The sequence below is a fragment of the Aedes albopictus genome, chromosome 3 (genome assembly GCF_035046485.1).
Source record: "Aedes albopictus strain Foshan chromosome 3, AalbF5, whole genome shotgun sequence".
NCBI lineage: Eukaryota > Metazoa > Arthropoda > Insecta > Diptera > Culicidae > Aedes > Aedes albopictus.
The window spans coordinates 172,093,609-172,114,985 of record NC_085138.1 but is presented as its reverse complement, the minus strand read 5'-3'; the positions used below and the strand labels follow the sequence as shown (position 1 = coordinate 172,114,985).

The window sequence follows — 21,377 nt, the reverse complement described above, 5'->3', positions numbered from 1 at the left end:
CCACCGGTCTTATTAACGTCTTGTACATGGTACATTTGGTGCGGGGGTGAATCTTTTTTGACCGCAGTTTCTTCTGGAGCCCATAGTAGGCACGACTGCCACTGATGATGCGCCTTCGTATTTCACGGCTCACGTTATTGTCAGCCGTTAGCAAGGAACCGAGGTAGACGAATTCTTCTACCACCTCGAAAGTATCCCCGTCTATCGTAACATTGCTGCCAAGGCTTGTCCTGTCTCGCTCAGTCCAACCTACCAGCATGTACTTTGTCTTAGCCGCATTCACCACCAGTCCGACCTTTGCTGCTTCACGTTTCAGGCGGGTGTACTGTTCTGCCACAGTTCCAAATGTTCTAGCAATAATATCCATGTCATCCGCAAAACAGACAAATTGGCTGGATTTTGTGAAGATCGTACCCCGGCTGTTGAGCCCGGCTCGTCGCATAACACCTCCCAGGGCGATGTTGAATAGTAGGCAGGAAAGTCCATCACCTTGTCGTGGTCCCCGTCGAGATTCAAATGAACTGGATAGTTCACCCGAAATCCTCACGCTGTTCTGCACACCGTCCATCGTTGCTCTTATCGTCTAGTCAGCTTCCCGGGAAAGCTGTTCTCGTCCATAATTTTCCATAGCTCTGTGCGGTCGATACTGTCGTATGCCGCTTTGAAGTCGGTGAACAGGTGATGCGTTGGGACCTGGTATTCACGGCATTTCTGGAGGATTTGCCGTACGGTGAAGATCTGGTCCGTTGTCGACCGGCCGTCGATGAAGCCGGCTTGTTAACTTCTCACGAACTCATTTACTTTAGGTGAAAGACGACGGAAGATGATCTGGGATAGCACTTTGTAGGCGGCATTCAAAACGGTGATCGCTCGAAAGTTCTCACACATTAACTTGTCGCCTTTCTTGTGGATGGGACAGATTATCCCTTCCTTCCACTCCTCCGGTAGCTGTTCGGTTTCCCAGATCTTGACTACTAACTGGTGCAGACAGGTGGCCAACTTTTCCGGGCCCATCTTGATGAGTTCTGCTGCGATACCGTCTTTACCAGCCGCTTTGTTGTTTTTGAGCTGGTGGATGGCATCCTTAACTTCCCTCAGCGTGGGAGTTGGTTCGTTCCCGTCCTTTGCTGCACCAACATAGTCATTTCCTCCGCTGCCTTGGTCCTCCGTGCCTACATTCTCTTCGCCATTCAGGTGCTCGTCGAAGTGCTGCTTCCACCTGTCGATCACCTCACGTTTGTCCGTCAGGAGGCTCCCGTCCTTATCCCTGCAGATTTCGGCTTGCGGCACGTAGCCTTTGCGGGATGCGTTGAGCTTCTGGTAGAACTTGCGTGTTTCCTGTGAACGGCACAGCAGTTCCATTTCCTCGCACTCCGCTTCATCCAGGCGGCGCTTTTTCTCCCGGAAGAGACGGGTCTGCTGCTTCCGCTTCTGTCTGTATCGCTCCACATTCTGTCGGGTTCCATGTTGCAGCATTACCGCCCGCGCTGCATCCTTCTCCTCCAAAACCGCTCTGCACTCCTCGTCGAACCAATCACGCTAAAACTGCTCAGCACTAAAATGTGTAAGACCTACTCATAAGTGCATAATTTCCAGACACACAAAAATGTGTGACAGTTACACATTCTCAAAAAACAGCTCGTACACTCGTCTAGATGTGAAATGTTGATTTTTTTTTGTTTTCCAAGGTCACTAGTAATCCTAGCAAGATTGCTGTACAAAAATTTTTGCGAATTTAACGATTTTGCGGACACTGGAGCTGATTTTGTAAATGTGCAAGGGTTACACATTTTTGGTGTAGTCTGGAAATTATGCACTTTAGTGCTGAGCGGCGTTAGCGTGATCGTTTCGTCGACTCCGTTCTACGTACCCGATAGTGCTCTCGGCTGCGTTGTTGATGGCTGCTTTGACTGTACTCCAGCAGTCCTCTAGAGGGGCCACATCGAGCACACCCTCGTCCGGTAACGCTGCCTCGAGATTCTGCGCGTATGCAATGGCGACATCCGGTTGCTTCAGTCGCTCTAGATCGTACCGGGGCGGCCGCCGGTAATGTACGTTGTTAATAACGGAGAGTTTTAGGCGCAGTTTAACCATCACCAGGTAGTGATCAGAGTCGATATTAGCGCCACGATAGGTCCTGACGTCGATAATGTCGGAGAAGTGCCGTCCATCAATCAGAACGTGGTCGATTTGCGATTCCGTTTGTTGTGGTGATCTCCAGGTGTAACGATACGGGAGGCTGTGCTGGAAGAAGGTGCTACAAATGGCCATGTTCTTGAAGGCGGCGAAATCGATGAGGCGTAGGCCATTTTCGTTCGTCAGCTGGTGGGCGCTGAACTTTCCAATCGTCGGTCTGAATTCCTCCACCTGGCCTACCTGAGCGTTTAGATCCCCTATGATGATCTTGACGTCGTGGTTTGGGCAGCGGTCGTACTCGCGTTCGAGCTGCGCGTAAAATGCGTCTTTGTCATCATCAGTGCTTCCGGAGTGAGGGCTGTGCACGTTTATTATGCTAATGTTGAAGAATCGGCCCTTGATCCTCAACCTGCACATTCTTTCGTCGATCGGCCACCAACCGATCACGCGCCTCTGCATGTCGCCCATCACTATAAAAGCTGTTCCCAGCTCACGTGTGTTGCCGCAACTCTGGTAGATGGTATGATTACCTCCAAACGTTCTCACCATAGATCCTGTCCAACACACCTCCTGCAGCGCTACGATTCCGAACCCGTGGTCCTTCAGTATATCGGCGAGTATGCGGGTGCTCCCGATAAAGTTGAGAGATCTGCAATTCCACGTACCGAGCTTCCAATCGCAAGTCCCTTTTCGTCGCTGTGGTTGTCGCCATTGGTATCGGTTCGCATTCTTCTCTTGTTGATTTTCCGGTGCTAGTCTTTTTTACGGCTGGCTCGCAGGGCCTGACACCAACCCACTAACCCAGGGAGCTGGGCTTACCTTCCCGGAAGCTACGGGTTCTGCATTGGCATTTCCTCCAACTACAGTGCTAAATAGCTAGGCTCGAGCGCCAGTCTTCGCCGGGGGTGGTGTTTTTAATGGGCGCCCAGGAGATAATATTTTACCTGAGCTTCCACCCCCATCGAACACCTGTTGGGTCTATATTGGGTTTAGTGGCCAAAATAAGTTAGTTTATGTCGGGTTTGACGTCATCAATGGACAAACGTCGTTGAATCCCAGTTGCTTCCTAGCTAGGGCTTAATTGAATGATATGTGCCTTGACTGATGCTCGAGCTCAATTTCAGCTGAAAATGTCGCTTGATACTGGCACTTCTCAGCACTGACTGGGTTGAGGGAGCATCTCTCAACACTAACCAACCCCCCCCCCCCCCCCAACTAAACATCCCATTTGCACAGATGGGTAAATTATTGGTTAAATTGGGAAAAAAAATCCACAGCTCAGGTGAGATTTGAACTCACGACCGTTATTCGCTAGACAAGTGCTTTACCAACTAAGCTACCGAGCCAATTAATGACCCGGCAACTTAGTTGTCATAAGGTTCAGAGGCTTTTTTGGGGGTTAGGGGCTGTCCATAAACCACGTGGTCATGGGGGGGGGGGGTTCGGCCAATGATCATTTTGTATGGACAAATTAAACATTTTGTATGGACAAATGACCACGGTGGGGGGGGGGGGGTTGAAAAGTCCCAAAAAAATGACCACGTGGTTTATGGACAGCCCCTTACAGAAAAATTCGGAGACGTTACAGAGATCTTGATAGGATTTCAGGGGGTTTCAGAGGAATGTTTGGGACGACCCTGCAATGCTCTTCAAACCCCTTCAATTCTCGATGAAGAGTGCGAGAGTGCCAATAATGCCGATAAATACACTCGTGACCAAAAGCTTTTCGCAATTAACCAACGCTTAATTCTTTCCGCGCCTTTTGTTGCAACGACTCTTGCAACATAAAGCTCCGAAACTAGACCAATTTACACGTCACCTTTCTTCTCCCCCCCCCCCCCCCTAAATCGCCGATTAAATTTCCCTCTTATAGATCGCATTATCAGGACACATTGATACGTATTCCAGCAACAAGTTGAAATTACATTCTCAATTTAACCACCTCAAGCTGACCGACTTTACACGATTGATATAAGTTGTTTTCTTTCCATACCTCTGGCTGAGCTGCCTCCATTCGCCCCTTGAAAACATGATTGATTCAAACTCTTACCACCTATAGCCTTACCTCAAGGTTATCATCTGGGAGCATTATCATCACAATGTGCTCGTCCCGGTTTTCTGCACACGCTATTATACTATTCTAGTTGTGACAACGACGATGTCCTCTTCCTCGTCACATCGTATAAAAGTGATGTGCTTCATCTGCGGCGCTCTCGCATTCGCCCATCGTCGTCGTCCTCGTCCTTGTCGTTGCCGTACGTTAAATTGGCGAATGTTATTATGCATGTGGGTGTATCTCGTCATACGTCGTGTAGGTTTGGTGTGTGCTGCTTGCTCTCGGTGTGACGGCATGAAATATCAAATGGTGCTATACCTATGTGGGACTGACTGGTTGGTGGTGTGGCGACTGTCGTTGGGGATGTTGCTAGTTGGATGTTTGGTGTTCTGCCCTTTCCTGGTTCTAGAATGCCACTACGGGTAGATGGTTTGCTGTTTATGGTACATATTTATACTAAGCGAGAAAAAAACAGTCAACTGAAGCGGCTTCGTGTTTCGCATCCCCTTATGATTGGCCTTATCTGGAATGGAGAGCAGAGATAAGACCGAGAATGAGATATGGGGAAAGTTTCTCCAGTGGAGGGCAAAAAGGAACAGCCGTGTAATACAAAACAAGGAAATTTATGGGCACACTAACATGGAAATGGGATTTAGTTGACGGATCTAGATTTGGTTCTCTTGTTTGTGTTGGAAGGCTGGGGATTTGCTAACGACTCAATAACAAGATTTTCATCACGTACAAGGCGATTTGGTGAGAAATATTAGGCTGCACAAATCGTCGGATCATGTGAAGACAAGTGGTTTCGATACCAACCAGCGACAAGGATTTTTCCAACCACGGTGATCTGCTAGATCCATGCCCATCTTGTTAGCCCCTGGATATTTGCTCAAATGCATGTAATATATGACACACAATCAGAGGGAAATCCGTGGGTACGCAACCATGTTATTATACAGTGTCATCGACCAAAAACCCACATATTAGCAAAGACATCAAGCAGACATTGATTAGGCTTCGTAAGTCAATGATGGTGGCCAGGGTGGACCACGAGAAAATCGTGGCAACTACGGCAGCGGCAGAACCAGCGAAGCCAAAGGTTCCTATGTCTATCGAGACGGATACCTTTTCTTTCGCATGTAGTCTCAAAAGTGCGGCAGATGCTATTGCTTACGACTAGCAATCCTAGAAGCGTGTTAGGCAGCCGTCGGGGCAGTCGTGTGGGTGGTGCCCGTAAGGCTAGGCGGCTGGTAATCCCGAAGGCCGGTAGTAAAGCCGGCAAGTCGGACCCAGCCAGGCGTTCCGGAAAGAGGGGAAGGAAGAGCCTGAAAAGGCCGGCACGACCCAGATCGAAGGGAACGGGGGGTTGCATTCACTGATTGGTCCTCAGCAACCACAAGATAGAGATGGTCAGGAGGAGGACGTCCTTTAGAGCAAAGAAGAGCTGATGAAGCAGAAGTAACCGCAAGTGGAGCAGAAGCCTAGGTTTACCAGGCCTAGAAAGGAGGGCAACTGCTAAACACGAGAAGGGTGTTGCGTTCGTCACCAAGACTGGACAGTCCAAGTACACGTAAGTCTTGAAGGCGATGAATAGCGACGCCAAGCCCGTGGTTCTGGGAGCCGCCGTGCGCAGTATTAGACGTACTAGTACAGGTGAAATGATCCTCAAGCTAAAGCGTGGCAAGGAACGCAAAGGCGTCATATACAAATGCCTGGCGGAAAAGATCCTTGGCGAGGGTGTTGAGGTGAGGGCTCTCATAGCGGTTGTGACTTTGAAGGTGAATAACCTAGACAAGAAGACAAGATCACTAACGCGGAAGAGCTCTTCGCGGCTCTGCGGCTGCAGTACGAGGTGCAGGTGGCCACCACAGCCGTTAGGCTATGGAAAGGCCCTGATAGGTGCAAGTTATGTAGGCAATGCGGTAGCAAAGGCCAAAAGGCACAAGGCTGCACGAGCCCACCCAAGTGTTTGATTTGTTTCGTGAAATCCGTGAACCACAAACACCCGACGGAAGGTTCAACGCGCCCGGCCTTCAGAAGAGCCGCAGCTGACAAATCACAGTGCAGGTAACGCCGCTGAATCTGAACCACTGTGACGCAGCTCAGCTACTGCTTTGTATCGACCCGTATCGAGTACCGCCGGCAACGCCAGTTGGGTTACGGATGGGTCCGGAGAAATGGCAGCGATATGGATGACGCGTAAACACCCCGTCCACGAGTTGGTGGGGTTTCGTGGTGGCCAATGTAAACGAAGTCTTCTTTTGTGGCTGTTATGCGCTTCAGCGGTGGTAGATCGAGCAGTTTACGCAGATGCTTGATTGTATGACGACCGTGCTAACGGGGCGAAGGCCGGTGCTAATAGCAGGTGACTTCAATGCCTGGGCAGTGGAATGAGAAAGCCGTTTCACGAACCAGCGGAATCAAATCCTGCTAGAGACACTGTTCATACTAGATGTCGACCTGGCTAATGTCGGTATCAACAGTACCTTTAGTCGAAACGGTGCGGAGTCGATAATTGACGTTACTTTTTTTTGTAGTTCTGGCCTAACAAGTAGTTCTAACTAGAGAGTAGACGATGGCTACACTCTCAGCGATCACCTGGTGGTTCGCTACAGTATCGACTACAACAACAGCAGGTAGCTGGTAGAGGAAGAGGCGGCTAGGCCAAGTCCTCGTAGGTGGAAGACATTTTACTTCAACGACAAGAGGGAGGCCATCTACCGTGAGCGAAACCTTCTTGGTATAAGCGTTAACAAGCTAGTAATGGTTCTCTCACGTACGTGTGATACGATCATGCCTATAGGCAAGTCCACCGAAGAAATGGGAGATCGCCGGCTTACTGGTGGACTCAAGCGATTGCGAAACTGCGCCGTGCCTGCCTATGGGCGAACAGCATGTGGTGTACGCCGCTGCAAATTCCGCGCTGAAGACCGTGAAAAGGGCCTGCTTTAAGGGTCTCTGTCAGCGTGCCAATGCGAATCCGTGGGGTGAAGCCTACATGATCGTTATGGCTGTTCCCGAAGGGAAACCAACATTTTTAGAGCGGCTCAGGGTTTTTGATGCAACGCTTAAAACTGAAATTTATTATACAAATTATTACAATAACAATATCTAACTTAATTAAATACTTACAAGAAGTGGTTTCCGTTCCCACCGCTTCTTCGATTTTTACCGAGATGGTATTTGGTGCCTTTACCCTAATCTGATCAATGAGACACATAAATAATTCAGGTAACAGGTAAGTATGTTTTTAGATTTTCTCTATGCTTCTACTCACAGTGTACCACAGTGGGCCCTTTTCCCCTATTGGCTTTACCGGCTTCTGTTGTGTGCTGCAGCAAATTCACCGCGGCTGAGGAAGTGTTATTATAAACATCATTTTTCCTACACTAAGCACTTCATTTCATCAGCTCGTCGCAACAATGGCCAAGACAAGAGGTGTAAAGGCTCCTACAGTACAGTCTCCACAAGATCATCGAGGGGCTGTTCTTCGTCATGATCCAAGTCCTTGGCATCCTTCCGCAGGAAAGCTGGGGACTGGAGCTGGCGATGAGGGGAAGGTCACCGATTAGGAACTTTCGAAGAAAACAAAATCCCTTAGCGTAGATAATGCCCCAGTTCCTAACGTAGTTCCGAACTTAGTCTGAAAAGTAGCTATTGTAGAGGCTCCCAGGATGTTCAGGTTTGCTATGCAGAAAAATGCATGGACGAGGGAGTTTTCCCATTGGTTTGAAAGCGGTAGCGCCTGATTCTATTGCCAAAGGTGGGAAACCCATCGGAGACCCGTCGGAATATAGACCAATATGCTTGAAGGATACGGTGGGGAAGGTGCTCGCAAAGATCATCCTCAACAGAATGTTAGGTTTGTGCCCGAATGCCCAGGTTGAGCTGGTTTACAGGAAACTGCAGAACACGTTTTATTCATGTGTCGTATTTTCGCACAATGCTTGACCGCGCGCATGCTTGCCTCATTCGGGGAGGACACAACTCTTGACAGAGGTGGTCCAAGGGTACGGAGTCTGCTACGTAGCTCATACTGGTTCCCTACGGTCGAAACCGACCCTTATAGTGATTAAGTGACCGCAGGAAGAACATCCTGCTTGCGTTGCTGTCGTTGCGTCCATCTACTGGATTGGACCCGAGCCCGCGGTTGGAAAGGGAGTCCTCGGCAAGGTCGGGGCAGATGGAGGTCCTTCTGTATAGGGTCTTACTAATAGTAAGGCCAAATTGCTGCGTACGCGATATCAGTTCTTGTTACTTGCTGTGGGATGCAGGCGTTGGCTGCCTTTCGAGGACAAAGAGTGACTAAGCGCCAGCATCGGTGTTCATTGCTGCAGGCTACGCTGCTGAACTTGGGGGTGCGATATACACTAGCTTTTTCTCTGAAGCAATGCCTTCTTGGCGGTTCCGGAGAGACGAAGGGTTTGGCGGCCATGGGATTGTTGTCAAGTGAGTCGAGGAAAGACTAGTCCTGGCTTTCATTTTTTACTTCCCGGAAGATGAACGGGTTACTCGAGAAACATTTTGTACCCGTGGACACCAAAAAGCGGTGGTTATAGTAGAATTTCTTACATGAGTCAAAGTTCTTTAACCGTTTTTTTTTTCACAAAAAAATAACTCGAATATGATAAGATGTACAAAAAAGTGATGTATGGGTGACATTTAGAGAATTGTCCAAGCTCTCATGAAAAAATATTTTAAAAATTCTAAATACATTTTTACACGCTAAAAAATATATTTTTAAAATTAAAAGTCAATTTACAGAAAATGCCCACTTTTTTATGTTTTGAAATTTTTTTCCAAGAAAGTCAATATTGTTGCCTAACTTTCCTCCATACATCACAAGATGGGCACTTTTAAGGAAAAAAACTTTTTCCAACAAAAACTTTTTCATGTTATTTTTTTAGCGTGTTGCGCATTAGCCGTTTTTTTTCACAAAAAATATAACTCGAATATGATAAGTTGTACAAAAAAGTGATGTATGGGGGACTTTTAGGGAATTGTCCAAGCTTTCAAGAAAACACATTTAAAAAATATAAAAAAATGTTTTACACGCTAAAAAATATGTTTTCAAAATTAAAAGTCAATTTACAGAAAAAGCCCACTTTTTTATGTTTTGAATTTTTTTTCCCAAGAAAGACAATATAGTTGCCTAACTTTCCTCCATACATCACAAGATGGGCACTTTTAAGGAAAACAAATTTTTCTAAAAAAAACTTTTTCATTTTATTTTTTTTGCGTGTTGTGCATTAACTCGTACAATAATGTATCCAGAATCCTAATGACAATCCATTAAAACTTAATGGGCTCAACTACTTTTTTAATATCTTAACGTGCTTGACATTGAAAACGTGCTTGATATTGGAAAGGGCTCAAGACAAATTTGCTTTTAGGATTTCATATCAATGAAAACGCTTGTGTATTGATGAAATATGTACATATGTATATGTGTATTCAATTATTTTCTTTTCTACAATATATACATCCTTCTTTTATACATTCTATTTTAGCGTTTTTTGAATATTAGATCTTTAGTCTATCTGAAACAAAGTAAACTTTTTTGGATTATCTGTTGAATTCGAAAACTTCTTCGCTTCAATTTGATTTTCAGAAATTGGCACAAATGAATGAAATTTTTGTGTACCAGGTATTGTTTTTACGTGACTGTATGTGTATAGTTCTTCAAGTTCATCCGTCATTTTTGCATATTGTTCATTTGAAATAAAGCAGAAATTCAATTTTGTTATATTTTTTATTTATTTTTTTTATTTTTGTGTATTTTAACTTATGCTAATTCTACACTTAATTTTGTTTTTGTATATCTGACTGTTTAACTGCCCAGTCATACAGTTCTCGAGGAGTTGTGATTGTGTTTCCATAATCTCGAGCAAGACTTGCTCGTTTTGCCATTCGCTTGAGAGTACCTCCAACAGCGTCACATGGACCTTTGCCATGTGAAGTTGCGAAGAAGTGCCATTCTGCTTATAATCCATAATTGGACCGAAAACTGCACAAACTGGCAAAATGTTTTTTGTTCTTATAATGAGCTGCTGCTCCATCTGACATGAAAGATATTTTTGAGAAATCAATCGATTGTTTAACCCTTATGTGACCGACAGGGTACCCGGGTACCCAGCGCCCATTTAAAAAGCACGGTGTAGAAAAAAGCAAAAAGTTTGTCGGACACATAACGGTTAATGAAATCCAGCAGTTTTGATATAAATAACTGGACTGCTGTTGTATCGTGTGTAAGTACTTCAGATATTATTATAAAGCTCAAGTTTTCCAACTTATTTTCTTTTCTGTAGTACACTTCAAAGGGGTGAATGGTAGCCTGAGAATTTTTCCAATGGTAACCTTGAGCTGAATTTTGAATGATAAATGAATAATTTTCTGAAAAGTCACAAATTGTTAATACTTCACCCTGTTTAAGAGATTCTTTTTTATCCCGCAAAAATGAGGATTGTTCTTTATAAATGAAATCATGAGTTATAAGCTTATCAACTTTTTCTACAAAATACGAAACAAACTCGTCTATAGTCTTAGTAATAGTTTCCAAATTGCATCGATCAGTGGTTAGCCATTGTTGAAATAAAACCGATTCTTTATCATTCGCTTCTAATAATGATGTTAGTTCACTGGTTCTAGGCACACAATAATACAATTTCAGCAAACAGAATGCTGTTTTATGCATTCAGATATCAAAACAAGCTGAGAAACAGGTTCTATTCCAGTTGGGATGTAACGCCAAGAAAAAGAAGGCACCCAATCAAACAAAGTTGTAATGCCCATTGAGTGTTATTAAATGGGTATAAGGATTCTTGATACATCCTGTACGAGTTAATGCGCAACACGCTAAAAAATAACATGAAAAAGTTTTTGTTAGAAAAAGTTTTTTTCCTTAAAAGTGCCCATCTTGTGATGTATGGAGGAAAGTTTGGCAACAATATTGACTTTCTTGGAAAAAAATTTCAAAACATAAAAAAGTGGGCATTTTCTGTAAATTGACTTTTAATTTTAAAAATATATTTTTTAGCGTATAAAAATGTATTTAGAATTTTTAAAATATTTTTTTATGAAAGCTTGGACAATTCTCTAAAAGTCCCCCATACAACAATTTTCTATAGGTCTTGTCATTTTTGAGCTACATCGATTTTAAAAAATTTTTCAAAAAAAAGTTAGGCCCTCTTCAAATGTTACTCTTGAAAATTTTCGAAAATTTAGGTATGCAAAGTTGCTTATAAAAACCTAGTCTTTATGCCCACCAAGTTTCATTCGATTCTGAGAGGGTGTTGCCAACCACTGGTCGAGTTGGCGCGAAATTCGTCTTTTTAAATGTTAGTCTAGGTTAATTTTGAAAAAACAAAATACGCAAAGTTGCTTGAAAAGGTAAAGTCTTGAAACCTACAAAATTTCATAACATTCTGAGGGGGTGCTGCCAACCCCGAAGACGAGTTGGTGTGAAATTCGTCTGATAATAAGTGAAGATTGTTAGGCAAGGACCTATCGGACCCATCGACATGGTAACGCAGAAAATCGATATCTGAATTCGGTTACCATATCGGTAGGAGTCTGTACGGTCGACTGTCAATCGTTGGACCACCGTGCCCACCCAGAACAGCACACAGCGAGCGAGCATTAGGAAGGCGACAGAATAATAATGAGAATCGATGGAATATGAAAATGGATATTTTTCACATTCGTCCCTGGTCTGGTCGCCATGGTACAGGGTTTGCGCCACCCGCACTTTCCACAGCATCCGCATTGAATCTTGATTATTTTTTGGGGTTTCCGTTGAATAAATTACCAACTATAAATTACGGCAACGAGACTTCAATCTCCATCTGAGCTCATCGATTTGGAGGAAAACTGAGTGCTGATGCGACGACAATGGTAAATAGAAAAGCGTTGCCTTTGCCTTGTGACATCAGCCGATTGAAACTCGGTGAAAATCAGCAAAAAAATCTATGTAACAGCTAAGCTAAGCCTAATCCATTTGGTTCAAGTGCGAACATCTTTCCGCCCCTCCACAAAGCTTCAGCATGAAGTATGATTAGATGGAAATACGCTTCCATTGTCAACGTACCGTAATTCGTGGTGAATTGATCATCAGGATAAAATACTGATGAAAATATATTCTGATAATTTTTGAAGTAAATTGCAAAAAATATGTTCAAATAAATGGATTTTATACTACAAAATGTTGGGATTTTACATTTTATTATGTTTATTTCCCCAACCATTTGTGATGAAGATTTTGAATTGTTTTGTAGTTCTGCTTTTTCAAGTTTTTTTTTTTGCAATATGATGCATAGTTTAATAACACAAAATAAGATTATCAGTAGTTGAGGGTATAGACTGTGTGTTCTACCTTACACCTATGAAAGAATAGGTTATATCGTCGGTTCCGTGCTGTATGAGTACAAACCAAAATATTACATTTTTGAGATTTTGATTGCGAATGACGGAAAACAATGTACCTAATGTTTCATCTCCCAGAGATCCGTTCTGAAATTCGTTGAGAAACGTAGGATTCAGGCGCAACTCAAAATCAGTCAACTTTTTTAAGAGTAGTTGAGCAATAGTCATACAAAACCGTTGAGTAGTGCCATTATCCCACGAAACCAACAGTAGGTATAAGATCCTTTCAATCCTATAAAACATTGTTCAAATCAGTTTCAACTTACCTCTCTGTACGGTACTTCACCGGTTTGTAAGCAAACTCACTTGTTTTTAATAAAATTGAAAATCAACACCACCCAGGCAACGGTTTTCATCCGGGCTGAGTATGAGCTCTAAGCAGTCATTGCGAAAGCGAGCGGCGGCAGCGTTGACTTTCCCTCCGGCAAATCTGGATTGGGGAACATAATTTGGCAAATGAATTTCCCTTCGCCGAAACCGGCACCTCCTGCCAGCAGCGTGCTATTCATCGCAACAACAATCCTTCCGGACCGGAGAGGTGGCCTAAGACGTAACAAGGGGGTGGATAAGGATGAAACAATGGAAGTGTAATTTCATTATTGAAAGCATCGCGCCCACACACCTCCAGGTAAGGCGCGAAAGGAAGGGATTATAGCCTGCCTTATTACTTTATTTTGCTTTCCGAAATATTTCGAACATATTTCGGGAATTTAAGGTATGGGAAAGTTTATTAGGGGATGTTTCCGTGATGATCGCGAAGAATGACAAGGTATAACCGTATAAATTTCGTTCAGATGAAAATTTTGTTTTCGCTTAATGTTGCAGATTGTCGTTTCTGTTAATGACGAGCTTGGTGGTCTATTGGCTGCCGCTTCTTATTCATATGCAGAAGGTCCTGGATTCTATCCCTGGTCCGTTCCTTTCTTCTACTTTGTATCTTTATATCTACTTCTCTTTTGACGTTGAATAACGTCCTTCGGCAACATATAGGGGTGTAACTTCAGAAAACCGAAAATTTGAGCATGAAACGAAAAGTGGTTAGATTTTGACCGCTAATAACTCTGCCATTTCTTGATGGATTTTCAAAATTTTTGCATGAATTGATCACAAATTTATCTACGCATCGAATCTATCCAAGGTTACTATTGATTTTCAAAAACAAACTATTGAAAATTTGGGAAAAATGAACCCATGTTTTATCCAGCCAATCACGTTCGAGCGCAGTTTTGGACTTTTCCGTCGAGCACCTGGCAGTATAAAAGCTATTTCTTCTTCCCCTCTTCCTTCATTCTTCATCAACACCTCGAGGGGAACGCATCGGCAGAGAGCTGTGCAGTTTGCTCCGTTTGCGTTTTCATTTCAGTGTTCTTTGACAAGCCGAGCGCGGTGGTTGGTGCCTCTCCGCGCGCGGCAGCTCGTCTACCGGATCAGAGACGGAGGAGCACAACTCGATTTGCATTTTCGCTCAGCATTCTCTTCTCACAGCACATTCTCACGCTGTCGACCGCGGTGAACGGACGGACGCACCGACGACAACCGAGCAGCAGCGGCGGTGGGGGAATAATTTATCATTTCCCTAGTACGGAAGCGGATGGGCGCCGACGACACGGCAGCAACGCGGTTTGGTTTTGTGAAATCAAAATTAAATAGCCCTTATTAGGGCTATAATTCTAAATTCCACGTAAGAGTTGATTCGAATTCCTGCAAACATTTTGAAACCTACTTCGAGAGCACCGCCAGCAACCATCTAGAAGCAGCCGCGGCGATGGCTCATTCGCATTTTCCCAGTGCGGTAGCGGATGGCAACAACTGGGAATATTTTAACCGCGTGATGTAGAATCTATTCTAAATTCAAGATACGGTACCAAAAGCATAAACTTATGCGCGCATCATAAATCTGCTTGAAATTTCTACAACTTTGAAAAATGACAGGTTTGCTGAAAAATGAAAACTGTTAACCAGCGTTGCCAAATTTCAATAAGAATTTCAAATATCTGTAATCTTTAGACATTTTGGTCGAAAATACATGACTTTTGTACTATCATACTGTCATTCCTTACTAAACATTATAATATTGGTTAATCCTAAGCCTACCTACTGATTTGGCAATGGCTAATAATAATCATTTAAGTATATTTTATTATTCCGCTACAATAAATTATTGCAGATAAATTTGTATGGCATCGTTGAATTTTACTCCCCTCACATTAACCAATCACGTTCGAGAGGGGAAGTCAGGCCATATAAAAGCAAACTGCTTCTTCTCATCTTCCATGATTCTTTCTTGACCCCTCGAAGGGATTGCATCGAAGGAGAGCTAGCCAGTTTCTCCGTTTGCGTTTTCCATCAGTATGCTTTGGCAAGCCGAGCGCGGTGGTTGTCGTCTGTAACGCTCTCCTTCGTATCGTTGTACGCGGCGCCAGTGGAGCAATCAGCCAGTTCAAACTGGTGCGCGGCAACAACGAGGGCTTGGTTTTGCTCCGAGTTAGCGCAGCATCGCCATCGCAAAACCCCAGTGGAAGTCAACGCCACCGATGCCGTTCTGGATTTGGTTGGCATAACTACCGATTTTCACTCCATGCAATAATTGAACGATTATTGTACAACAAATAAAATTAAACAGCCATTCTAAGGGCTTCAAAAATGTTCCCCACAAGAATGACCCGAATAATTTTCCTAAACGACGCGCCAGGTCACAAATATGTCAAAACCGGCTAAGTCTTAAAACCATAGCATGAACTTTGCAAACGGAGTAGTGGAAATATATATGATTCTTGTAGCATCCTTGATATTTCCCAGCCAAATTTCAATGTGTGTTGTCTCCGCAAAAATTGAACACTTCTATGCCCATTTTTGCCACACAATCTAGAAGAAAACTGTATACAGTATACGATATCTGAAAATTCTTAGTTATTCAATTAACTATTGGTGAATCCTCCTCTCCTCTTCTTGGCGTAACGTCCTCACTGGGACAAAGCCTGCTTCTCAGCTTAGTGTTCTATGAGCACTTCCACAGTTATTAACTGAGAGCTTCCTCTGCCAATGACCATTTTGCATGTGTATATCGTGTGGCAGGCACGAAGATACTCTATGCCCAAGGAAGTCAAGGAAATTTCCTTTACGAAAAGATCCTGGACCGACCGGGAATCGAACCCGTCACCCTCAGCATGGTCATGCTGAATACCCGTGCGTTTACCGCCTCGGCTATATGGTGAATCCAGTTCACCAATTAGCAAAAGCTTGATGATTTGCATTTTGAATGATCTGTTGGATTGCATCAGTTTAAATTCTTATAAAATGAACGGTTACAAAGACAATTCTGTTATAGGTAAATATTATTAAATAGTTTTGACAAATTCGTTTATGGAAATATGTTAAAACCAACTACTTCGCAGGTCAAGTCTTGTCGCGTCCATTCAAAATTTCAAAAACCAGCAAAAGCATTGATATTGTGGGAGAGTTTCTGAAATCTGCATCAATCTGGCGTCAAACACTGCTCAAGCAACAACTCAAAGAGGATTATTAGAGGATTTGACATTTACTCGAAATGTGAAGTATGGAACCTAGAGATGCTATGCGGTGCACTATCAATCGCCGTCTACAATAAAACTAAATTAAATCAAAATGTCGCATCACAGTCTTTAGCAATGTTAATTACAGCATTCAATAATTGAAACTAATGCATAACCGGACGTTATTCAACGTCAGACTTGCGGTCGTGTCTAGTATACAACCCCTCCAACTTTTTGGAGTTGATAACTTTCGTAATCGAAGCCAGCTACTTCGTTTTCCGAGAGCAACACTATCAACAGACAGCTGGCACCGCAATGGGAAATCCATTGTCACCTGTACTTGCAGAAATCACAACCGGAATGCTTCTCGATACAGTTCTGCCCAACCTTGATGTAGTCATTCATGTATTGAAGAAGTACGTCGATGATTTCTTCCTGGTGTTGCCGGCCAATGAAGTAGAGAGGGTTCTGCAAGCTTTCAACGATTTCCATCCGAAGCTTCAATTCACTGTCGAACATGAAGAGGATCGCAAACTACCGTTCCTGGATATGGTTGTCATTCGACCCGAAGACCAGCCCTTCACCACCGATTGGTATATGAAACCAATAGCATCAGGCAGAATACTCAACTTTCACTCGATGCACCCGATGCACCTGAAAATAAACGTAGCATGCAACGTCATCAAGAAAGTAAACACCCTCTCAACGAGCAGAACACAGCAGGAAAGAAACATGATAGTGACGAGGATACTGCGACTCAACGACTATCCGATCTCGCTGATCAACAGACTGACCAACCGAGGAAACCCTAGCAGAACATCTCTAACACCTACACCTACAGCTTCACAAGTTCCAACGACTACGGAGAATAACAAAATTTACAAATCAATCCCGTATATCGAAGGACTGTCTCAACAGATCGCGAAATACATACGCCGATCTGATGAGTACAGCAATGTGAATGTTGTTCACTACAACAATTACACAGTGGCCCCGATGTATAGAGCTATGAAAGGGAGGACAGACACGTACCAGAAAAACAATGTCATTTATAGTATTAGTTGTCAGCAATGCGATGCGAAATACGTCGGTATGACAACTAATAAACTACAGACACGAATATATGGACACAAATCAGACGTAAACCTCCTTGACAAGACGATGAAAATTGAAAACACTTCAGATAGGCTAAATAAGTTAGGTAATTTGAAGGAGAGAACCGCGATGATGAACCACTGCATAATAACGGGACATAGATTTGATCTGCAAAATGCTAACATTTTAGATTCTAGTTTAAGAACAAGTAGACTACCCATCCTAGAAATTTGTCATATCATGTCAACACAAAACATAAACAAACGTACAGATGTAGAAGGTTTAAACACATGCTATACAGGTATAATGCACACACTGAAAAGGTTGTCACACAAAAACAGAAACAGTAGAAATGAATCAGATACAAACACAACACAGATATAAGGAATACAGAGAAACCATTTTATAAGATAGAAGACGATCAAGAGAAATAGGTGGACATTGACGAGTGAGAAGTGATTTAGTGAAATAGTGGGTGAAAACATAGTAGAGTGGAGGCGTATCGACGTGAAGTACTAGAATACCATACCGTAAGTTGAATTTCAGACACAAACCACAAGATAGACAGCTTAAATGAGTAATTTTTCATAGGACTTTTCCCGACATGCTCAGACAACAGTACAGGCTAAAAGTTTATGGACAGTGACGAATAATTTTTTGTAAGTGCAGGTTTTTGAATTTTTTTTCTTTCCTCTATGTTATCAACACTTTTATGTTCAATGTTTTATGTTCAATGTACCCCTTTTCAAATACATATTCAGATCCCCTGATGAAGATCCAAACCGGGATCGAAACGTTGGAGCAAAAATAATTGTTTCGTGAGCCAACATACAAGACTGCAAGCCAGAAAGAAATTACCGGAGAAATTTTAAGAGTAATTGAAAAATATAAATTCTCAAAGGAGTTGTGGAATAAATTTCCGTTGTCATTGTTGAACGAATACTCAAAGGAAATATGATTGAAAGAAATTGCAAAAATAAAAACAAATAATTTGCAGAGAGAATAGGACAGATCAGTGAAGTACTAGATTTGTAGTAATGAGCTGAATTTTAGTATGGTGAGAAGGTCAATTCTCCGTTTCTGCAATAAAACGGTGCAAAAAGCGTGGGTATAATGATTCCTTGCCTGATTTGATGCTGTTTGAGCAAAACTTTGGGCACCAGTGTTGTTGTTTTCTCCATTTCTTGCAACATAAACAACATAGTTATCCAAAGTTTTGCTTAAACAGCATCAAATTAGGCAAGGAATCATAATACCCACACTATTTGCACCATTTTGTTGCAGAAACGGAGAATTGACCTTCTCACCATACTAAAATTCAGCTCATTACTACAAATCTAGTACTACATCGATCGTGTCCCATTATCCAAGAAATAGCTAAAGCAACTTCCAAAGGAAATTATCGCAATAATCAAGAAGATTTTTAAATAAATTGCTGTAAGAAATCTGAGAAAATTAAACGCACTAGGAATCCTGAAGCATTGCTGAATGAAATCTCAAAAAGGTTAAAAAAATTGCGAATGAAATTCCCGAAGAAATTCTAGAAGAGCTCCCGAAGTATCGCCAAAGAAATTTTAGAAGAAATTTCCGAAAAAGTTGCCAAAGAAAATCTCTGATACCGTGGATACACAGTTATGGATCACACACGGTTACGGATCAATTCGATGTTTACGGTCAAATGTCGCCTCACTGCACAGCATGGCATAATATAGCATAGTCTTCATAGCATAAACACTATACTATGCCACTCCATGCCATGCTAAGCTGCAACATACGATCGTAAACATCGAATTTATCCGTAACCGTGTGTGATCCATAACTGTGTATCCACGGTAATTTCTCAAAATATTAGCCGACGGAACAAAAAATCGATATCTAAAATGAATTGCAGAATGATTTTCCAAAGATAATGCTGAATCAATTGTTACGTGAAATTCCAAAGCTGTTTTCAAAGGAATTGAAGAAAACAAATCCTATAGAACTCCTAAAAAGTCTACCAATCAATTGTCTGAGAAATTTCTTAAAGAGTTTCCAAATAGATTTCTTAAAAAAAACTCCCATCAAAAATCGAAAGTTTTTATTCTTTTGGCCAATTCTTCTGAAGATAGTATCGTTTGAAATGAAGAAAGTTTTCATACGTCTCAACAACCTCACCGAAGACAGTATTTCTTCAAGTGATCCAGAACGCAGGATACACGTGTATGTGACTGTTTGGATCAAATCGGCACAAACAATTTTTGTGAATCGTAAAAGGCCAAATGAGGCAAAACTGTAATTTAAAATCACCAGTCAATTGTCGTTAGTGAAATACATCATTAACAATTTGTAGTATTTTGTCCAACTTACAATTTTAAGTTTGCTTCTCTTCGTACTGCAACCTTCCTTTGAAGTTGTCGTTATGGTTATCGTAATTCCTGATTTAATTCAGAAAGAATAATGTGTGTCTAATATACAACTCACTCTACTTACAATTTTACGGATACTACTTATCCAGAGTTCCGATGCACCGTTTGCGTAGAACTTCGTTCAAGCACTTATGTTGGGATACTTCTTTATTTTCACCGGGTCCTGTTTCATATGATATCGTCGGTTTCCTGAAATAGGGGCACAACTCAAAATTTGTCATTTTTGAGATTTTGATGGCAAATGATGAAAAACCATGCAAACTTTCATCGAAATTCGATGAGAAACGCGAGATTTTTGCATTTTCACCAATTTTCCGCAATAAAGGCACAACTCAAAATCAGTCAACTTTTTCAATAGTCGATGAAAAATAATAATCTAAAATTCATGAAACAGACAGTCCTTTAGTCCCTTTCCATGATACAACAATCAAAATTCGTTTACTTTTGTCGAATATTGAGAGAAATAAGTGAACTTGTAGGAGGTGCTTCAAGATTGCCAATTTTCAAACGCTCATTCTGAAAATTCACATTTTTGAGTTGTGCCCCTATTGCAGGAAACTGACGATATCACCAACAACTATCGTTTTCATTCTATTCTATGTTTTCTTTACTCACAGGTTTGCCTTGCAACTTGTGATCTTTCGACCTATTGCGCTTCACGTTTCCACGGCTAAAATAACTAACAACTCGACTTACACAATAATACGAGAAATCTTCAAAAACTCACTTTCGGAAATTTAGCGTTCACTTGCAGTTCAATGCTTTCAATCTACAGCTGTTCTCCTTCTTCTATTTGTTTTTATTTACAATCAGGGATGCCAAGTGAAATTTTCAAATGCCTTCGTGCCTCAAGCTAAAATGTCTTCACACCCCATATTGTGGCTTAAGTATAAAATTAAAGTTAGAAGTCCAAATTTATGCTATGTTCTAACATAGCATATGAAGGAATATATCGTGAGGTCATCCAGCAATAATGCATGGTTCATTCCAGAATTGCTATGGAAATATTAAGGGGTGTTCTCGAAAATTCATAAACAATTCCCTCGGATTTATTTCCACAAGTTCCACAAAAAATCCGGGAATTCTTCAGGAATTCGCGAATACATTCAGAAGATCCCTGGGAATTCATCGTGGAGTTTCTCGGAAATTCCTCCAGATCATCCTCGGAAATTCCCCCAGGTGGTCCTCGAGAATTCCCCCAGGAGTTCTTCGGGAATTCCTGCAGAAGATCCTCAGCAAATCCACCTGGAGATACTAGCGAGTTCCTTCAATAGATGCTTAGGAATTCCTCCAGGAGATCCTCAGGAATTCCTCCGGAAGCTCCTTGAGAACTTCTCTAGGAATTTCCCCGGAATTCTTTCATAATTTTCCCGAGAATTTCTTCAGGAGTTGAGTTTCCTGAGAATTCTTCCAAGAATTCCTCTAAAAGTTCATCCAGGAGTTCCTCGGAAAATTCTACAGGAGTTCCTCGGCAACTCCTCCAAGACTTCTTCGGGAGTTCCTCAAGGAGCTCTTAGGAAATTCCTCCACGAGTTCTTCGGGAACTTCTCTAGGAGTACATCGAGGATTCCTCTAGGAGCTCCACTAGGAGATCTTTGGGTACTGCTTTAGAAGATCCTCGAAAATCCTTCAGCAGTTTCTCGAGAATTCATCCAGGAGATCTTTGGAGATCCTCCAGGAAGTCCTCGGCCATTCTTACAGAAGTTCCTTGGGATTTCCTGTCGAAATTCCTTGGGATTTTTCCGAAAGTTT

At 42.4% G+C, this 21,377-nt stretch overlaps 1 protein-coding gene across 6 annotated transcripts in view; it reads right to left on the bottom strand.

Annotated features, from left to right (window-relative positions):
* The window catches only part of LOC109406152 (hemicentin-1-like), a 184,792-nt gene that overhangs the window by 23,581 nt on the left and 139,834 nt on the right, over positions 1–21,377 (bottom strand). For all 6 annotated transcript variants that reach the window (XM_062842171.1, XM_029862557.2, XM_062842170.1 and 3 more), the window contains one exon: positions 4,202–4,715. In XM_062842171.1, coding sequence (XP_062698155.1) covers positions 4,712–4,715 — 4 coding nt within the window. In that variant the 3' untranslated portion in view covers positions 4,202–4,711. The remainder of the gene's footprint in view (positions 1–4,201; positions 4,716–21,377) is intronic.